The sequence below is a fragment of the Ursus arctos genome, unplaced genomic scaffold (genome assembly GCF_023065955.2).
Source record: "Ursus arctos isolate Adak ecotype North America unplaced genomic scaffold, UrsArc2.0 scaffold_12, whole genome shotgun sequence".
NCBI classification, from domain to species: Eukaryota; Metazoa; Chordata; class Mammalia; order Carnivora; family Ursidae; genus Ursus; species Ursus arctos.
Genome location: NW_026622786.1, coordinates 36,155,768 through 36,174,571, shown reverse-complemented (window position 1 = coordinate 36,174,571; position 18,804 = coordinate 36,155,768). Strand labels below are relative to the sequence as shown.

At 41.4% G+C, this 18,804-nt stretch overlaps 1 protein-coding gene and 1 non-coding gene across 3 annotated transcripts in view; one reads left to right on the top strand and one right to left on the bottom strand.

Moving 5' to 3' along the window:
- Positions 1-3,346: 3,346 nt before the first annotated feature.
- DNAI3 (dynein axonemal intermediate chain 3) overlaps positions 3,347-18,804 on the top strand; it is a 63,213-nt gene continuing 47,755 nt past the window's right edge. For both annotated transcript variants that reach the window (XM_057310517.1, XM_026497692.4), the window contains exons 1-7: positions 3,347-3,510; positions 6,717-6,812; positions 7,217-7,255; positions 12,068-12,249; positions 12,823-12,927; positions 13,507-13,656; positions 14,959-15,158. In XM_057310517.1, the coding sequence (XP_057166500.1) occupies positions 6,731-6,812; positions 7,217-7,255; positions 12,068-12,249; positions 12,823-12,927; positions 13,507-13,656; positions 14,959-15,158 (758 nt within the window). In that variant the 5' untranslated portion in view covers positions 3,347-3,510; positions 6,717-6,730. The remainder of the gene's footprint in view (positions 3,511-6,716; positions 6,813-7,216; positions 7,256-12,067; positions 12,250-12,822; positions 12,928-13,506; positions 13,657-14,958; positions 15,159-18,804) is intronic.
- On the bottom strand, positions 8,929-9,035 carry LOC113254852 (U6 spliceosomal RNA). The gene has a single exon (XR_003315975.2). It is a non-coding gene; the product is annotated as a U6 spliceosomal RNA (small nuclear RNA).

Sequence of the window (18,804 nt, the reverse complement as noted above, 5' to 3'; positions counted from 1 at the left end):
TCAGAATAGTATTTTCAACTACAAATTCTTGACTCTACATTTTCACTCAACTAGTAAAACTGAAACTAATTTTTACATATCTTCAAGTTTTAAGCAAATTTAATTCCGCATCCCCTGGAAGAGCATATAAGTGTTCACTAGCCACCACGGGGATGTTTCATTTCTGACCACTCCCAGGAAAAAACAGATGTTCAGTCAATCATTTGTAACTTGAGTTTGTAACATGAAGAAATTACTAAACATTTTCCATTTAATTTCTAACTTTCTTGGTATCATGACTTATGACTCATTTCTCCAATTGTCACCCCCTTATGGTATCTCTAAAGAAAAGATGACAAAGAGTCTTGATGTCTCATGCAAATCACAAGGTTATAATCTTTACTTCCTTAAATCTGACTGCAAAGGATTATGAAATTTTTTTTAAGGAAAGGAAATTCTTTAGAAGAATGCAAAGATACTTTTTTTAGGTAGCTTTTTCTAGATGGGTTCTCAAGAATAGTTAATCAATTAAATAATTCTACATATGTTTTACTAGATACCCATGTCAGATACTGCACTAAACAATGGAGATAGGAAGGAAAGAGACACCATTTCCCCCCTGAAGTCCAGCGGGGGAGACATTCATGTAAAGAAGTCATCACAACACAGCGTCATACTTGCTATAATGGAAAAACAGAGAAAAGAGTGACTAATTCTGTTGGGTGCCCGAACGGCTTTGCAGAGAAGGTGATATTTGAGCTGGGTGTTGAAAAATAAATAGGAGCTTACTAGGTAACGAAGATGAAGAAAGGCACTGCAGATTGAGGTAGAGATAGAGCAGAGGTGTGGGATGAGCAAATGCTTAGTTGTTAAAGGGCTTGGCAGATAGGGGGAGCAGTAGTGAGCTCTGCATAACCAGAGCTCTGCCTCTCATCCTGGGACAAGTCCTGGGCCTATGAAGCACCATGCCAGGGGCTGTGGAAAACCACAGGACGAGCATGTCCCAGCTGCCTGGGGCTTCTTTGCGTTTATTCCACTTTGTGTCAATTTTAATAAATAGTGGTTTTAGACATTTTCTCCAGTTTTATTGGACTATGATTGACATACAACACTGAATAGGGATTTTAGACATTTTAAAAATGAAAATAAACATGAATACATCTGTGAAGCAGAATGCAAAAGCTTCATGGATTCTTTATATGAAACAAATATACCTGAGTTTCAGAAGTCTTGTTCAAGCTGTAACTCTCTTGCCATCACCCTATTATCACCACTCCCTGTGTTTTTATGCCCCCTCGGCTCTCAGGGGCTTCACTTAAGAAGCACTGGACTAACACATGGGTTGAACGGGGAAAATGAGGAACCAGGAAATGAGGTTAGAAAAATAACTCATTATCTCTTAGATATGTTTGAGGCATCTTTCAGAACCCTATTTGTACTGAGTTTCCTATGCCAGATTGCAAATATTTACGCAAGCCGAGGTCAAGATTGAATCTCTGTTGTAGAACACTCCATGTCAAAGTGGCAAACGAATGAGAGAGGAGGAAACAGAACACGTCAAGAGACTATTACCACCATCTAGCTGAGAAATAAGGCCTTTCTGGGGCGCTGGGGGGGGGGCTCAGTCATTAAGCGTCTGCCTTTGGCTCAGGTCATGATCCCAGGGTCCTGGGATCGAGCCCCGCATCGGGCTCCCAGCTCAGCAGGAAGCCTGCTCCTCCCACTCCCACTCCCCCTGCTTGTGTTCCCTCTCTCACTGTCTCTCTCTGTCAAATAAATAAATAAAATCTTTAAAAAAAAGAAGAAGAAAGAAATAAGGCCTTCCTGAGATAGGGCAGAGGCAGTGAGGATGGCTAAGAAGAGATTAACTATTTGAGAGATAATTTAGGAAAGGAAAATGACAGGACTTAGTGACCTATTTACTGTAAGCAGTAGGAGTGAGGCATGACTCTCAGATTTCTAGCTTTGCAGACCAATGGACAGTGGATATTATTACCTAAGGTAGAAAATAAAGGAGGAAAAAAGTTTCCAAAAAATACCCAAAAGATATCTGAAAGACAATGAATTGACTTTTGCCTCTGCTAAGCTGTGATGCCTGTGGTACAGTAATTATTCATTCAATATCTTCATCTAGCAACTATTAAACACCATGAACTAAGTGAGACATGCATTTGGAAGTATCCAGTAGGTAGTGGAAATTCAGGTCTGAATGAAATTTAAGAGATGTATGAGGCTGAAAATAAAGAAATGGAAGTCCTTGATGTGCTTTGCAGAATGGCTAAAGCTAAGGGGACTAAATATGCCACCAGCAAGGTGCAGAGTAAGAAAAGAAGGCTCAGCACTGGAAAAGTAACCTTTCAGTGTCAGGGAATAGAAGAGCCTGGGAAAAGATTGTCACAATGTCAGAATGGTAAATCCTCCTTCCGGTTTTTTTTTTTTTTTTTAATGATTTCTTTAGTAAAATTTATTTTCATTTGCAAAAACAAATTCTTCAGAAATTTGAAAGAATATACGTGATCTTTCAACACATCATGTAAAGTCATCCTATTTAGGACCATATCTTCACTATGTCATGAATCTATAAGCCTCTTCTCAATTAAATATTTTCATTTAAATTGGATGTAAAAAATTAATTTGGACCAATTACAGCAGTCAATTGCATATTTTATTAAATTCTGCCAGCTTACAAATTAGGCAGTTTTAATTATTTTTTTTAAGGAAAGGGAGAACCAGTGTTCAGGGAGATGAGTTTCCCTGTAAGAATCCCATAGGACCCATAACCACAGATAAAATGAGCCATAGAGTTACTAAGGGATTTAATCCTCCTCCCCTGAGACTTCCAGTATGAGTCAAACTATACAAAAATTACTTTGGCAAGAGGAAAATGTAACACATCAGAATTCCGGGACACCCACGACACCCAATCCAGCCAGATTTTATCTCCTGCACACTGGAATCTAGGACAGGTTCCTGGGACCGCCCCCAGACCGGCAATGGGGTAAGCAGAGCTGTCCTAAGGGGTTTCAAGCCCTCGATCTTCCTATCATCCTTCATCCCCTGCTGCTAGAGAGCACACCCTAGAAGGATTCGTCTTTGGGTACTGTTGCACTGTCGCATCTTTTGGTGCGAAGCATGGCTGTCGGTCCTGGGGTCAAGCCAAGCCACCGCCCTCTTATACTCGAGCCCAAATTGCACAACTCCTTCCTTGCCAGCGGAAAACCGAGGACCTTGCCGCCGCTCAAGTTGCGTGACTTCAGCATCATAGCAACCAATCACAAGGGCGCTCTTGAAGAGACGGCTGGAGAATGGACACTGTATTGGTGGTGGTGTTTTGTCAATCTCAGCAGAGGAGCCGCCTCTTTCCTCTTATCAACGGATGTGTCATAGCAACCCCTTGCCAGGGAGCTGCCGGTTGAGCTCTTGGGACATTTTATGAGAGAGGAGAATCGAACTTCCATCTCCAGCTCCCAGAGGAGCTTCCACCAGGGTACTGGAAAGAGTTTTCTTTTCCCTTCAGTTGAGCAGTATCAGGTAAGGGGAGGTCTGAATGGGAAAGGAGGCTTGGAAAACAAGTGTTTTACTCCTTTCAACGGCGCTTGGAACACTCGCCGGGCCAGCGATGTGCTTGACGACAGTGAAGACTGCAAAAAACTACAAAACTTTCCCTGATTTCAAAGAACGTCCAGCTAGCCAGGAGACAAAAATAGCAAGGAGAGAGCAGTTAACGACAGTCTAAGAACTGTCAGGGCGGGTACTACGACCGGTTCACAGGTGTTGTCTAGCGCATCGCTGTGCAAGGGCAGGAGCTCAGTAAATGAGGGAGGGAGGGAGGGAGGGAGGGAGGAGAAGGAAAACGCCATGATTCTGGCACAGAGGATCAAAGAAGAAAAGATTAGAGTGGGCTGACGTAGTTAGGTGACTTCAGGTCTGTTACAAAAGGGCTGGAGTAGATGAAGAATGAAGATGAATGGGAGAACATTACAACTTTGAAAGTAAGGGCCTTGTCTGAGTGCCTAACTGCTGCTCAATGATTTCTCTCTCCTTCCCCATGGTGTATGCTGCATGCTGAATCAATTCACAGCCCTCGTTCAGGAAGCTCTTGAGTTTGAGGCCTTCTGCCTTTGCGGAGACCTGGTATAATTACATAGAACGTGATTAGAGGGTGTCAGGGAAAACAAGATTGTTTCAGCCTGAGTGAGAAAGTTGGGGAGGCTTCAGAGAGAAGGTCACATTGGAGTTGAGCCTTGAGGAATGAGTAGGATTTAAACGAGCAGAGAAATGTGTGCATGGTGGGGAGCAGGTAACAGCGGCCGTGTGACTTGCTTGGGCCGATGGAATACAAGCAGAAAGGACAGTACATCAGTGCTACGGAGAAGACTGAGGAGGCATTACACAGTTCTGGTAGCTCTCTCGCTTTTTATTCTGCCATGAAAGTAGGGGCTGTCAAAGAGGGGCTGCTCCTTCAGCCTGAGTCCCAGAATAAGACTTGAAGCAGTAGCTCACTCACTGTTATGATACAGAACATAAGAAGAAAAAGCGTTTGTTGTTGTATATTACTGAGATCTGCAGGGCTTTTAGTACCCTAGCAGAGCTGACTAATATATACCCTCATCACCTCTCTGACCATCTTCATCTCCTAGTCCCCTCATCACTCTGCTCTGGCCATCCTGACCTTCCCGCTGTTCTCTTAAATATGCCGAGCATATTCCTACCCCGGAATTGTCTGTCTCCCTCTAGAATATATGCTCTAGCAGAGCAAGGGTTTTGTCTATTTGGTTCACTGCTGTATTCCTAACAGCTAGGACAGAATCTGGTGCACCACAATTCCTCAATGAATCTTTGTGGAATGAATGGTGATGGTGCTGATGGTGAAGGTATGTGTGTATATGTGGGTAGGGCAAATCCAGCTGGTATGCAGAGTGTTTTGAGTATTTTAAGGCAAATGCAGCTGGAACAGAATATGGAGAGGGGTACACTGATAAAGAATTTTCTGAAGAAAGGACAAGGTCCAAGATTTGAAATCATACTGAGGCTGAGAAGAGGGCTGGAGGATGCTTGATAGGCTGAAAAGTTGGGTCAGAGCCATTCATTGCAGGATATTTAAAAAGTAGAAATTCCCAAGTAGTCAGATTTATAAAATGCTGATTAAATCATAAAATCATACGTTTCTAGGTAAAGACAATGATTTTAAATAATTTCATATGTAATGAAACACAGTGAACAGTTACCATTGAAAGCCAAGGGATAGTCTTGTACAAAGATTAAAACTGTGGGCACTGGGGCCTGACTGGGTGGCCTCACACCCTGACTCTACCGCTCATACTTTGTGTATCCCCTCAGGCAAGTTTCCTGGCCTCTGTTTTACCTTATAAAATGGGGATGAAGATAAAAGTATTCATAAAATGCTTATCTAAAAGGGTGGCTCAAATTAGGACTGTGCCTGGCACATAGTAAACACTCAACAAACATGAGCTATCATTATTGCCTTTTGAAAAAACACATGTGAAAAGTCTGAAGTAAAAAAATGTAGACCACAAACATACCCCCCACACTTTGTTTCAGATTTAGTCATCATGGGCTGACACATAAAACCAAGTCAGAATATTCTGACTGTGGACTATGAAATAATCTTCACTCTAAATAGGTTTGTTAAAATGAGGCAACCAGGGGCACCTGGGTGGCACAGTCGGTTGAGCGTCTGACTCTTGGTGTCCGCTCAGGCCCTGATCTCAGGGTGGTGAGATCGAGCCCCACGTCGGGCTCTGCACTCAGTGCAGAGTCGGCTTCAGAGTCTGTCTCTCCTTCTTCCCTCTGCCCCTACCCTCGTGCTCTCTCTCTCTCTCAAATAAATAAATCTTAAAAAACAAACAAACAAAAAAAACAACTAGGCAAACCAGCCTGACTGACCTAAGTTGAGGACGATAAAACTTTATTAAACCATTGCAACCGTCTTGTGAGGTACGTTCTATTATTATCATCCCCTTTAAACATGAAAAACCTGAGACTCAGAAGACATCTAATTTGCCAAGGATCACTCAGCTGGTTAACGGCAGAGTCTATTTTTCAACCTTGCTGCTTAGATGCCTGAATCACACTCCTAACCATCTAACAAGACGAGACAGGGGTGACCATGGGGATGACAAGGATCCGATCGGATGGCAAATGACCTCAGCCAAAACTGATGAACAGTTCCACAGAAACTTTTGGAGGCATTCTCTGACAGCACAAATAAGGGCACAGTGGTTACATGCACACATACTAGGACACAAGTACTATTCAAATTATGGGAAGTGTAAAACTGATGTACCAATATGCATGTTATGGGCCTGTGCCTGCCCGTGGACTTTCGGCCTGTCTTTGTGGCTGGGGCAGCTGCTGGGGAGCTGGGCACGGGGCAGCAGACAGCGACTCCCTGGGATGGGAACAGCAGCAAGAGGCGGGGGAACCAATGTCCTCCGTCCTGCTTTCACGGCGGGCCTATGGCGGGAAACTCGAAGTGTTGGCATGTGGTTTCTGTGTACCTCAGCTGCATGGCTCCACCAGAATGGCAAGATCTTATCAGTAAGATTGTTGTTACAATAAACCTTCCGTCATAGGACAGCCATTCTATGAAGACACATGTCGATTTAACCAGAGGCAAAGCTGAGAAAACATATTCTTATGTTTTACTAAATGATAATGCTTATTATTTGAAACTGTAAAATAGAGTTTACTAATGACATTATCTCTTCATGCAGCCTAAGTCAGAACCATGGCACCAAAATCTCAAAAACAAAAAAGCTCAGGTGGCCAGAAAAAACCCAAACGGGGCAAAACCAAACAAGCATTACCTGGTAGGATTGTTTTTTCATTAATGGGATTTTTATGCATCTAGTATTTGTATGTATATTAACCACCAAGATGACTGTGGTTTAATGTATCAAATAACGAAATAGCTTTGCTATCATAAAGTCAACCACAAATGGAATTTAAAGTATGGAGATTTATTCTTATTTTTGATTCATTTCATTATAATACCTGTTAAAAGTCATATAATGCATGCCATAGCAAATATATCACTAAGAGATAATTCTGTGGAAAAGATAATTATTCAAATTCTATTTAATCTTTCATAAAATAGTTTAAATCTTCATTGTATCTTTGTTTATGTTTTGTGCTTTGAAGCTGGTAAAAGACTGTAATTAACTACAACGTTTGTTTGATTCAAAAATGTAAATGTCACATCATTTTATTCTAGATAGTGAAGAAAGAGAACCTATAAATATGGAGAGCATGGGTAAGTGGAAATATAATTTAGAATTTATGACCCCAGCTTTATAATATTTTAATATGCAATGAGCAAACAAAAATACAAATTGAAGTGATTAATCAAGATGTACATGGGCTAAAACTACATTATGTCATTTAGAATATAAAGCGAAAAATTTTGAAAAAAGAATAAAGGAGTGGAAGAGAGAATTTCAAACTGAGAAATAGACTTGAACTGAGCAGTCTTTCAGAAATCTAACACAGTATGGTTACGGAGGAGACTAGAAAGTGTTATTAGTCTGCAAGTTATTACTTTCATTAGAATAATATTTTTAAGGCTCTGATTTGTGGGCAATACTTATCTGTACTTCATGGTAAGATCAAAGTATTTCAAGTAAAGAGGTTAATTTTTAAGCAAATAAACTAGAACCTAGACAACCAAATTAATGTGACTCCTACTTTTAGAGGCGAAATTATCTTATTCCAACAGGACCTTTTGTTTTGGTTGTTGTGGAAACTTTCCTCTTAGACTGGACTTAGGTGACGCCCTTTGTGTTTAGAGACAGGGAGGAAACAGTGAAGGGTAGGGAGGAGGGAGATCTAAAAGCCTTGTAGGCTGTTGTAAGGGCTCTGACTTTGAGTCATGTAGGATGGAGGCTACTCAAGTGGTATTTAAGCAGTGGAGTGATGGGATCTGACTTGTTTTTACAGTGTCACCCTGGCTACCTATCTGAGAATGTCAGGCACAGAAGCAGAAAGCAGTCAGAAAGCTATTGCAGGAACCTAGGAAAGAGAGGGTGGTGGCCTGGGCCAGGGTGGTAGAGGGGGAGTGGAGATGGCAGGAGGATGTCAGCTGATAGTTAATGGCCATGGAACAGGGCACACTGCCCAATAAATGATTTATTGAACTAATGAATGTACCACCCAAAAACTTGGAAGTCATCTTTGACTCCTTTCTCCCCCTCAACACCTTCCCATCCCCATCTAAACCATTCCACCTCTAAAATACATCCCATCTACTTCCCATTATGTCCACATCTGCAACCTTAGTCCAGACCTCCACATCTCTCATCTAGGTTGGTTCCTTAGCCCCCAACTGGTATCACTGCTTCCACTCACTCTCCTTCAACCCATTCTGCACACCACCTGGTCATGTGTCTTTCCTGCTTAAACTCTCTCATGGCTTTACTTTGCCATTATAGCAGTCCCGGCTCTGCCTTCCTCTTTGTCTCTCTCTCTGTCTCTCTCCTCTCCCCCTGCCCACCCCCCACCCCAACCTAGAGCCCACCAGCCTTGCTTAGCACAGAGCACATCAAAGTTATTCCTGCCTCAGGGCCTTTGCTCTTGCTATCCCTGATACCTGGATAGATCTTCCCCCAGATCTTTACGCATCTATCTCCTTTTCACCATTCAGATCTCACTCCAATCCCACCTCTGCAAGAGGATTTCCTTATTATTAACGGGCAAAATCACCAACAGAAAAGGTACAAAAATGTGAAAAATTTGGCACTAAATAGAGGGAAGGACACTCGTTTACAGTTTGAGGACTGATCCAAGATGGAGAGCATCAGCTTGTTTGACCTCAGCTGGGAACGTGCACATTGGGCAACTCAAACTTTTTGCCACCGTAAGCATGGTTACTAATGATGGTAGAAGCACGATGACTATTGATGTTGGGGTTACATATTTTTGTTTTGTTTTCTAAATATGGAATGCTTCACAAGTTTGTGTGTCACCCTTGCATGGGGGCCATGCTAATCTTCTCTGTATTGTGCCAATCTTCGTATACGTGCTGCCAAAGTGAGCACGGGGTTACAAATAAGTTTTAGCAAGCGAATCTGCAGATACAAAACCCATGAATAATGAAGATTGACTGTATTTATTTCTTTATGCATTTACAATCTATTTTCACACCACCTGGCTGGCCCTTGTGCACACTCACTCTCACTCACACACATGCACACATGTACTCCAGGGGAACAGGAACTCTCTTGTTCACCACTGTACTCCAATGCCTAGAATAGATCTTGACACATAGTAAGCACTCAGCAAATATTTGTTGATTGATTTGTTGAATAAATGAATGAACAAATGGCTTTCCCTATTTTTCTTGTCTAAAGAGACCACCACTACTCCCAGTCTCCTTAGTTCCGACTTCTAGCTTTCACTCTATTTTCTCGATTTGTGCTACTGTATTTCTGAGTGTATTTGTCTGTTTGATGTCTGTCTCCCCCTCTAGATAGTCTAACCCTAGTACCAACACCATGATTTTACATAGCGGTTGCTCCATAAATAGTTCTTGACTAAATGTGTTGACTGGCAAGAAAAATCCACGAACCTGAGAACAGGGCATGATGGAGATGTTTCAGCAGAAAGTAAATGGGATGAAAAATAGATGTCTATTTATTTAAGGAGAAAAAAAGAAAACCTCAGTACATTGTAGTAAGACTTGAGGGTAGGTCTTGATTTACCTTATACTAGAACATCTCTCCTCTACCCTCTAGACCTTCGAGGGCAACATTAGGACCCCTCTGACTTTCTTGCTGTGGGGTCCTGATTTTGTCAACTGTCACTTAGGACTTGAGGCTCATGCCCCAGGGAACTAGGATTCCCTTTCCTTCCAAGAACCAAGGGAGCGACAAGCTAACTAAAATACTGTTGCCTAAGGGTCTAAAGGGCAATGTCAAGAGGTTTCTAGAAAATAAATGTGATTTTTACATTTAGCTAATATATATGGAGCAAAACCTTTGTGCCAGGCAAACACCTCTCATCTGTTTAACTCTATGAAGTAGGCATTATTATGACCATTACATAGATAGAGATGCTGTGACTCCCGAAAGTTAAATAATTTACCCAAATTCTAAATCATGCTTTAATTTGGTTAGAATATCAGTGGTATATTAATTGCCTATTGCTGCAAATTACCACAAACTTTGTGGCTTAAACCACTTAAAAATTAAGTGGCTTATTATCTTGCAATTTTGGAAACCAGGAGTCTGCCATTACTTTCATTGGGTCAAAGTCAAGATATCAACAGGGCTGGCTCCTTCTGGAAGCTTTGAGGGGAGGATCCACTTCCTTACCTTTTTCAGCTAAGGCTCTCTGCATTCATAGACTCTTGGCTCTTTCCTTTATTTTCAAGGCCAGGAGTGTAGCATTTTCTAATCTTCCTCTCTTTGGCCTCTGCCTCTTTGTCACATCTCCTCTCTTGACTTGGGCCCTCCTGCCTTCCTCATATAAGGACCATTGTGGTTATCTTGGGCTCTGCTTGGGGGCCCAATGATCTCCCCATCTCAAGTTCCTTACCTTCATCACATGTGCAAGTCACTTTTGTCATAAAAGGGAACTTATTCACAGGTTTCAGGGATTAGGACGTGGACACCTTCAGGGAGACTCTATTCTGTTTACCACAAGTGATTAATAGCACAGTTTTGGAAATTAGACCTGGCTCAATTCATAATTCTGCCACTTAATGACGGTGTGGTCACAAATGACTTCCCCTCTCTGAGCCTCTGCTTCCTTGTGTGAAAAACAAGGTAGCGAGACTACCTCATGAGATTATTGCAGAAGTTAAATTAGATAGTACACGCACACTTCCTTACATGGAGTCATCACAAAGATGGTTCGCATTAATTGTTGTTACTATTTTTAAAAGATACTATAATGAGAGAGAATGAAGAATCCCAAAGTAGGCTCACATATACATGGTCAATGGATTTTCAAAAAAGTGCAAAGGCAGTTCGGTGGAGAAAGGACAGTCTTTTCAATAAACGATGCTGGAACAACTGTACATCTATATGCAAAAAAATGAACTTCAATCCATACTTCATATCATATTCAAAATGCAGGGCAATTGATGCATATTGAGGGCTCTGGTCTGTAGGGCACAGTAAGATTCTGAGGAGTGAGTTATGCAGAGCTGGAGTCTGTGGTTCCTGCTCTATCAGCCACTAGGTCAGTGACTGCCATTGCCGGCATCCTGTGGAGAGTAATCTGTTACCTCCCTGACCATGTGTAAGGAAGGGGCAGGACACTCTCCTGTGCTCTGCTGTGTCCACACATTAGAGAGAAAGTACAGCATGGTGGTAAGAATGCAGGGACCTTAGTTTGGATCCCAGCTCTCCCATTTCCAACTCCCGAGGAGAGAGAAATGGCAGTTTGTCCCTGATTTATGAACAACTTGTATTCCAAATGTGTATTATGCCAACTGATCGCCATTTGGAATGTATTTCCACATATAATCAGCGTTATGCATATAGTCATTAACCACCCCCCAAATTACCTGAATAACTGTATCATAGAGCCACTAGGGGGGGGGTAAATATTTCTATAGGAAAATAAGCCCCAAATTCCACCTTGAGAGGTCACATGCACTTCCCCACCCGCCGGTCCATCTGTTGAGCAGTAAGAGAAAAGGTGTCAGGATGTCTAGTTGTATAGGGTCTGGAGAAGATGGGAGAGGGTTCTAGGACCCTGGGAGGGAGAGTTGGGGAAGGAAGTTTTGGGGGTAGATGCAGAGCTTAGACTGTGACCCTGGAAGCCACTGGTGATAAAAAGGATAAGAAAATGAGAAGATGGCTTGAGATAGGAGAAATAGAGCACACTATTAATAGAGGCTCTCTCTTGAGAAGTAGTATTACAGATAATTGTTATTTTCTTCTTTTTATCTTTTTTGACATTTTCTGTAACGGATATACTTACTTTAAAAATAAGAACAATGATTTTTAAAGTCTTTTAAAATTTTAACCAAGATAATTATTTAAAGCAAACGACTGCATGTTTCCTCTTAATATTTTAATTGCTTATATTTAATGTCCAAATTCTACTTTGCCTACTCCAGGTCATCCAGAAATTTATCCTTTAGTTTTAACTACCCAGACCCAGGAAATACTTAACTGCCGAATAGACAAAGACATCACAGATGAACAACCTTATGTACTTATCAAAAAAGAAGATATTTTGGCAGACTTTCAGAACAGAGGGGCAGTATCTGATTTCTATCCAGTCAAAAAAGTTATCCAGGTAAGTACAACATCCCTCTTTATTTTTCAGACCTGCCTCAAGAGGTTTCTGGTACATAATAACAAAGTAGAGAGATTGTTCAGTTCAAATCTGTGGCATCCCCCCCCCCCATTACATTGGGCAAAGGCTAGCTTGCCCACACCTTTGGAATTCTGCTTGATAATCCTCTGTGAAAAGCAAACACCTAACGGAGACTGATTCTTATTTCATACCCAGAAAAGCTTATCCTTGTCCAGTTTCAACTAGAATAGGAATCTACTCTTATTTTCCTATACTGCTTTAATTTTTTAATTCATAATTTTGGTCTGATTTGTCTCCAAACATGCTACTGAGCACCAACACCGAATAAAAGGAATGCTTCTTTTTTCCCTGTTAGAAATAAAATTGCGTGGTAAATTTCCCTGGACCTACTGAGCTTTAAGAGCTTTGTTAATAGAATAATTTTACAATCTGGGATTATGAGCCATAGATTAGCACTATGGTTATCTTTTATGATTGATTAGAAAAATATTGACTTTTTGTCTGAATAAACTGAATGAAAACTGACCTTCTCTTTTGATTATATTCCTATAGGAATATCCTGGAGATGAGCTTCTGGTTGTTTATGACAAAGACTTCAGATATGGACTTAACTTTTATCTTATTGGAACCGAAGAGGGCAAAGAAAACTATTTAAACGTAAGCATACCCCAAGTCCTTGCATTTTGTTGATTGTCAGAAGAAAGGAATACCCCTGCGGGAGACCTATACATGGTTATGAATATTCTTGTTCAGCTCTCTTTCCTTGGGACCTGGACAGGGTTCTGGCACTTCGAGTAGGTAAGCAGTAAATGTGGGATGAGCTAAATCAAACATCTCAGAGTAGCAGATACTCTACTTATTTGCCCACTGACCCAATGAGAGTAGAAACAATAAATCTGGAGTAACATTGCTCTCGGCCACCCACTCTTTGTCCCATACCCCTGGTTCTCCTCTTGGAGAGGAGAACTTACCTAAACTTTGGGTAAGTTACTGACCCACTTGTCTGCAAAGTGGTGGCACCAATAGTATCTATTTCCAGGGCTACTGTGAAATTTAAATGGGCTATTTTTTTCTTTTGCTTAATTTCCTTCTCCTAATTGAAAAACACGAACCAAGAATAAAGAAAATAAGGAAGTGCTTAATTTATACAAACATAAAATTTATTGTGAAATATACACACGCAGCTATAACCTACTTTTGGTCATATATTTTAGAGTGCTATTTATTTTACTCTAGCCCCCAGAAGTACCAGAAGAACAGGAGGAATATAAAGAGCATATTCCAGAAGATGTATATGTTTATAAGCCACCTATCTCTAAACCATGGGTGTCTTTGGGCAGTGAAAAAGAAATTGAGGAAGAATCGGTTAAGGAATCTACAAAGCAGGTCAGAGGCTTGGATATGATCTTGAGTGTGTTACCTCTCTGTAATGCTGAACAACACTGATTCCTGACGGATCTGTAAAGTTTGCTATGTTTGCCAATGGGGATGTGGTTTTTCCTTGGATAGAAGAATGGTCATTGTTTGAGGTACTTGGGTATTAAGGGCAGAACTGTATTCCCCAAAAGAGATATGTTGAAGTTCTAACACCCAGTACTTCATAGGTGACCCTATTAGGAAATGGGGGTAGCCAATCCAATATGACTGGTGTCCTTATAAAAAGATGGCCATGCAAAGACACAGACACAGGGAGAACACCATGTGAAGAAGGAAGCCGAAATGGGAGTGGTGTATCTACAAGCCAGGGAGCAGCAAGGATTGCTGGCCATCACCAGAAGCCAGGATAGAGGCAAAGAACAGATTCCCCCTCAGAGCCCTTAAAAGGAACAATCCCCTCAACACCTTGATCTGGACTTGCAGCCTCTACATCTGGGAGAAGAGTTAAACTAAACTCCTGTTGTTTTAAGCCACCCAGGCTGTGGCACTTGGTTACAGCAACCAGAGGAAACTGACCCAGAGGTATTCCCAGAGCAGCCCCTGAGAAGATTTGTATGTGAGTGATTTATTATGAAAGTGCTCCACAGAATAATAGGAAAAGCAGCAGGACAGGGACATAGCAGAAGTCCTATAAGGATGTAATCTCATGGGGCACCAGGGTGGCTCAGTAGGTTAAGCGTCTGCCTTCGGCTCAGGTCATGATCTCAGGGTCCTGAGATTGATCCCCACATCAGGCTCCCTGCTCAGTGGAGAGTCTGCTTCTCCCTTCCCTCTTCCCGCCCCCCACCTGGCTTATGCTCTCTCCCGCTCTCTCTGTCAAATAAATGAATAAAATCATAAAAAAAAAAAGGACGCAATCTCAGACAAAAGACCTGTAAAGAAAGGCTTTAGCTTGAACCCCTAGGGGAACTCTGGAGTGTAAATTATACCCGAGTTGTCCCAAACTGAAGCAAAGGAGATGGGCTTACACATGTCTCCCACCAGTCCAACACTGGTGAGTGCCAGTCACTTCCTATTCTCCGTACCACAGTGGTCCCAGTAGCCCTAGAGCAGTGCTCTGAAGAAAAGCAGCGGGCGGGGGGGGGGGGGGGGGGGGGGCTCTGATAATGGAAAGCACACAGACCTGGAGGGGCAAACAGAAAGTACAGAAAGAGATTTGAGAGGATCTGAGCAGAGCTCCAGTATTGTCTACCACACATCCACTTCTCCATGAACTTGATGATGTTACTTTTACTGCTCAATGTGTTGCAGATTACATATATGATTTCTCGAAAACGAAGTGAGTTTGGAGCGCCAATTAAGTTCAGTGACCAAAATGCTTCCAGTGTAAAAGATGCCTATATTGAATGTACAGCCTACCCAGATAGACATTTTACCCTTAAGCAACTTGAGAAAGATGTTGGCATGCAAGTAGTCCCCAAAATCAAGGACACAAGTACTCAAACAAGATGGTAAGTATGCGATGGGGTTGTATATTTTCAAAGGCAATTATAGTAAAATCTAGCAACATCCATGCTTATTTTGAAAGATCTTTATAATAAATGGGACTGGACTGACAATGACAGCACAGATCTTCACAGAGCAATTCAGGAAGATCTAATTATACTCAACGATGCCTTTTAAAATCTCAATAGGAAAAAAAATAAATAAGATCTCAATAGGAACAGGAGAGACAGGTCTGTAAGAGTGTAAACACTGCGAAGTGGGACAATAACTGGTGCTGTTAATAACACGCTCTTGCTTTCAGAGCTGGGGCCCTGTTGTCTCTCCCCTTGCCTCCTAACTGCTCTATTCCACCACCGAAGTGATTGTTCTCGCATACCAAAGCAGATTGTGTTAGGTCACTGCCTAAATCTCTTTTTTGGCTCCGCACCACATCCAGAGCCCTTCAGATGGCATTAGATCCTCCTTCCTCCGTGACAAGGCATTGTCCGCCACTCCAGGCTTGGCATCCTGTTCTGAAACAAGCTTTTGTGCTCCAGCCCCATGGGCTGCTTCCAGCTTCCAGAATGTCTGCTTTTCCACATCTTCCTGCCTCTGCCTGCTGCTCTCACATTAGCCGACAGTTGGACCACATCATCTAACACAAACCTATTTTATAATAAAGTATTGACTATCTCATATAATTTATTAAATAATGAAAGTGAAAAACAGGATGGTTATGTGGGTACAGAACGTCGTCGGTGTATGGCTGGTTCACCCTCATGCTCATGTGGCTGCCCGGGAGCTCTGGCTCACTGCCACTGCCCAGCCTCATGAGAGAGGATGGGATGGCAGATCGCTAGCCCAGGACAATTCCAAATCCAAAATTCAAAGTACAGTTTCTACTGAATTGCGTATTGCTTCCACTCCATCCTGAAGTAAAAAAATCACAAATGGAAGCATCATAAATTGGGGGCCGTCTATAAAAGCAACAACCCCCATTACTGTCTACTCCCTTACTCTATTTCTCTTCATGCTATTATTATCACTTGATATGTGTTTGTCATTGTCATTCTTCTCTCACCTCCCACCCACACCCTGCCTTAAAATGTAAGCTCCATGAGACAGAAACTTTGTCTATTTTGTTTATTTCCACATCCTCAACTCCTAGGATATTTCCTGACACACATTTATCAAATGGAGGAAGGCAGGGAAGAGATGGATCAAGTTAAAGAAGAATGTGCAGAACAGATGACTGACTTGATTTCAGTGTCAAGAGGAGGGCCATGAAATATGCAGTGGCCAGGAGAATCAGGAATCAGCAGTGTGGAGTGAAATACAAAAGTGCTTTTTAAATCCATGTAAACCAATGACTCAGAAACCATAAAAATGCATTGTTAAAGTCAGAGCACATATGCATAGATACCAGAATAAGAAATGGGTCAGAAATGAGGGAGGCAGATGAATAGACAGGCCAGAACTAAAGGGGGTAAAAACTAAAGACAGGATCAGTAGTCAAGTCTGGGCAGAGAATCAGGACACCAGAGATCCATAAATACCAAGAAGTCAGGCCGAGACAGAAAGGAGAGAGGTGAGACATTAGTACCAAAGAAACTTAGACTTTGAGACAAATTTCTAAGCCAAGCTGGCCAGAGATTTCTTCTACGTTCCTGCCAGAGTGCAGAAAAGCGACAAGAATGAGTCACCCAGGGTAGAATTGGGAGGTAGACTCAGAAAAAGACAGGGAACTTCCAACAACAGGAACCCAGAGGACTCTAGATTTAGTAGTCTTTCAATGAATGCCGATTCATACTAACAGACAGTTGTATCTATACAGATGGAGTGAAAAGATGAGAAGTGAAGGTCTTGACCCATAAGATGAAAATAAAATATATGAATCAAAAGGTTCAAATAGGTGACTGGGAGAATGCTGGTCCTCCTTACCAAGATCAGGAAATCAGGAAGGGTAGCTAGTCTAGGGTGGAGAGGCTGAGAGATATGATTTTGATGGAAGTAAAAAACATAAAATCAAAGATGAGGTTCAAAGAGGACTGACAATGAAAGCAGAAGTTCACAGTGTTCTTGCCGCACACTAGGCAGTCTTCTAAGCACCTGGCACACAGCAACTCAATTCTCACAACTGCCCTCTGAGACAGGCACTATCCTCATTTTAGAAATAACTGTACTGTATGGTGAATAACATAATAAATAAAAAAATATTATTATAAAAAAAAGAAAGAAAGAAAGAAAGAAAGAAAGAAAGAAAGAAAGAAAGAAAGAAAGAAAGAAAGAAACTGAGGCAAAGCCAGGTTAAAAATGAAAGCTCAATGTTCAGAACATAATTTAAATCTGAAGCAATCACAAATAAATCTGCTGAGAAATAATGAAACAAATCACACTGAAAAAATAAGAGTGGCTCTTAGTCTTGTTGTCTCTCGGATGAACCCATTGGTGCCATGCAATTTCTTACTTCATCCTACCCAGAGGACACATTAGTGAATTAAGAGGTGAAGCTAAGATTTGAACCCAAGTCTCTCTGCTTCCAATACCAACATTCTTTCTTTCCAGCACTCTGCTTTGTGCTACTGATACTGAGCTAGCTAGGGGAAAAAGAATGAATTGTTTATTAAACATAAAATTCTCTTTACTCCTTGTTTCATTACTCTTCACTTAATGTATTTGCCTCTCACAGAGACATTTTACTGACATTTGTTCAGCACAGATTAAATACAACCTAATATTTTTTTGAGCACTTATAATGTGCTAGGCACTGTTTTAAAAGCTTGGCATGTATTAACGCATCCAATTTACAATGACTCTATGAGCCAGGTACTTCGAGAATTTCATTTAGAGATGCATAAACAGACACAGAGAGGTTAAATAATTAGCTTGGGGTCACAAAGCTTGTTAGTGATAAAATCAGGCTTCAAAACCAGGCAGTGTGTCACCAGAGTGCACACTCTTAATGACTGTGCCATATGACCTTTCTATAGCCCCATACCCTAAGATCAAGGAGCTCCCCCAGTCTAGTGGGTGAGACTGCCAATGGCCAAATGCAACAGAATATGTTCAAGGGTGGAGGTGAGCACTGAGGGCAGACGGGATGGAATAAGCCTTCTCCCAGAGATCACGTTGCCATCATTGCTGAAACGTAAATTGTTTTTAGTTTTGTGTATCTAGAGCAGAGTTTCTCAATCTCAACCCTACTGACATTTTGGGCTGGGTAATTCTCTTTTGTGGGAGGCTATCTTGTGCACTGTAGGGTGTTAAACAGCATCCCTGGATTCTACTCACAATATGCCGGTAGCACATTCCATTTGTGACAACCAAATACGTTTCTGGATATGGCCCAAACTTCCCAGGGTGGGGTAGGATTGCACTGGTTAAGAAACATTGACTTAATGAAATGAAGAGAGAATGATGAACAAATGTGGCAAAATGTTAATAACGGATGAATCTGGGTGAAGAGTGTATGAGAGTTCCTTAGATCCTTCTTACAACTTTTCTGTAAGTTAAAAATATCTAAATAAAAACTTTAAAAAATAAGAACTTGATTATGTTAGAAACAAATACATAAATACTCAAAGGATTTCAAAAAGGTAGTCAATATCCATTATCTAGGATAAAGAAAAATATTCAATATATAGAATTTAAATAAAAAATAATATTTTATTA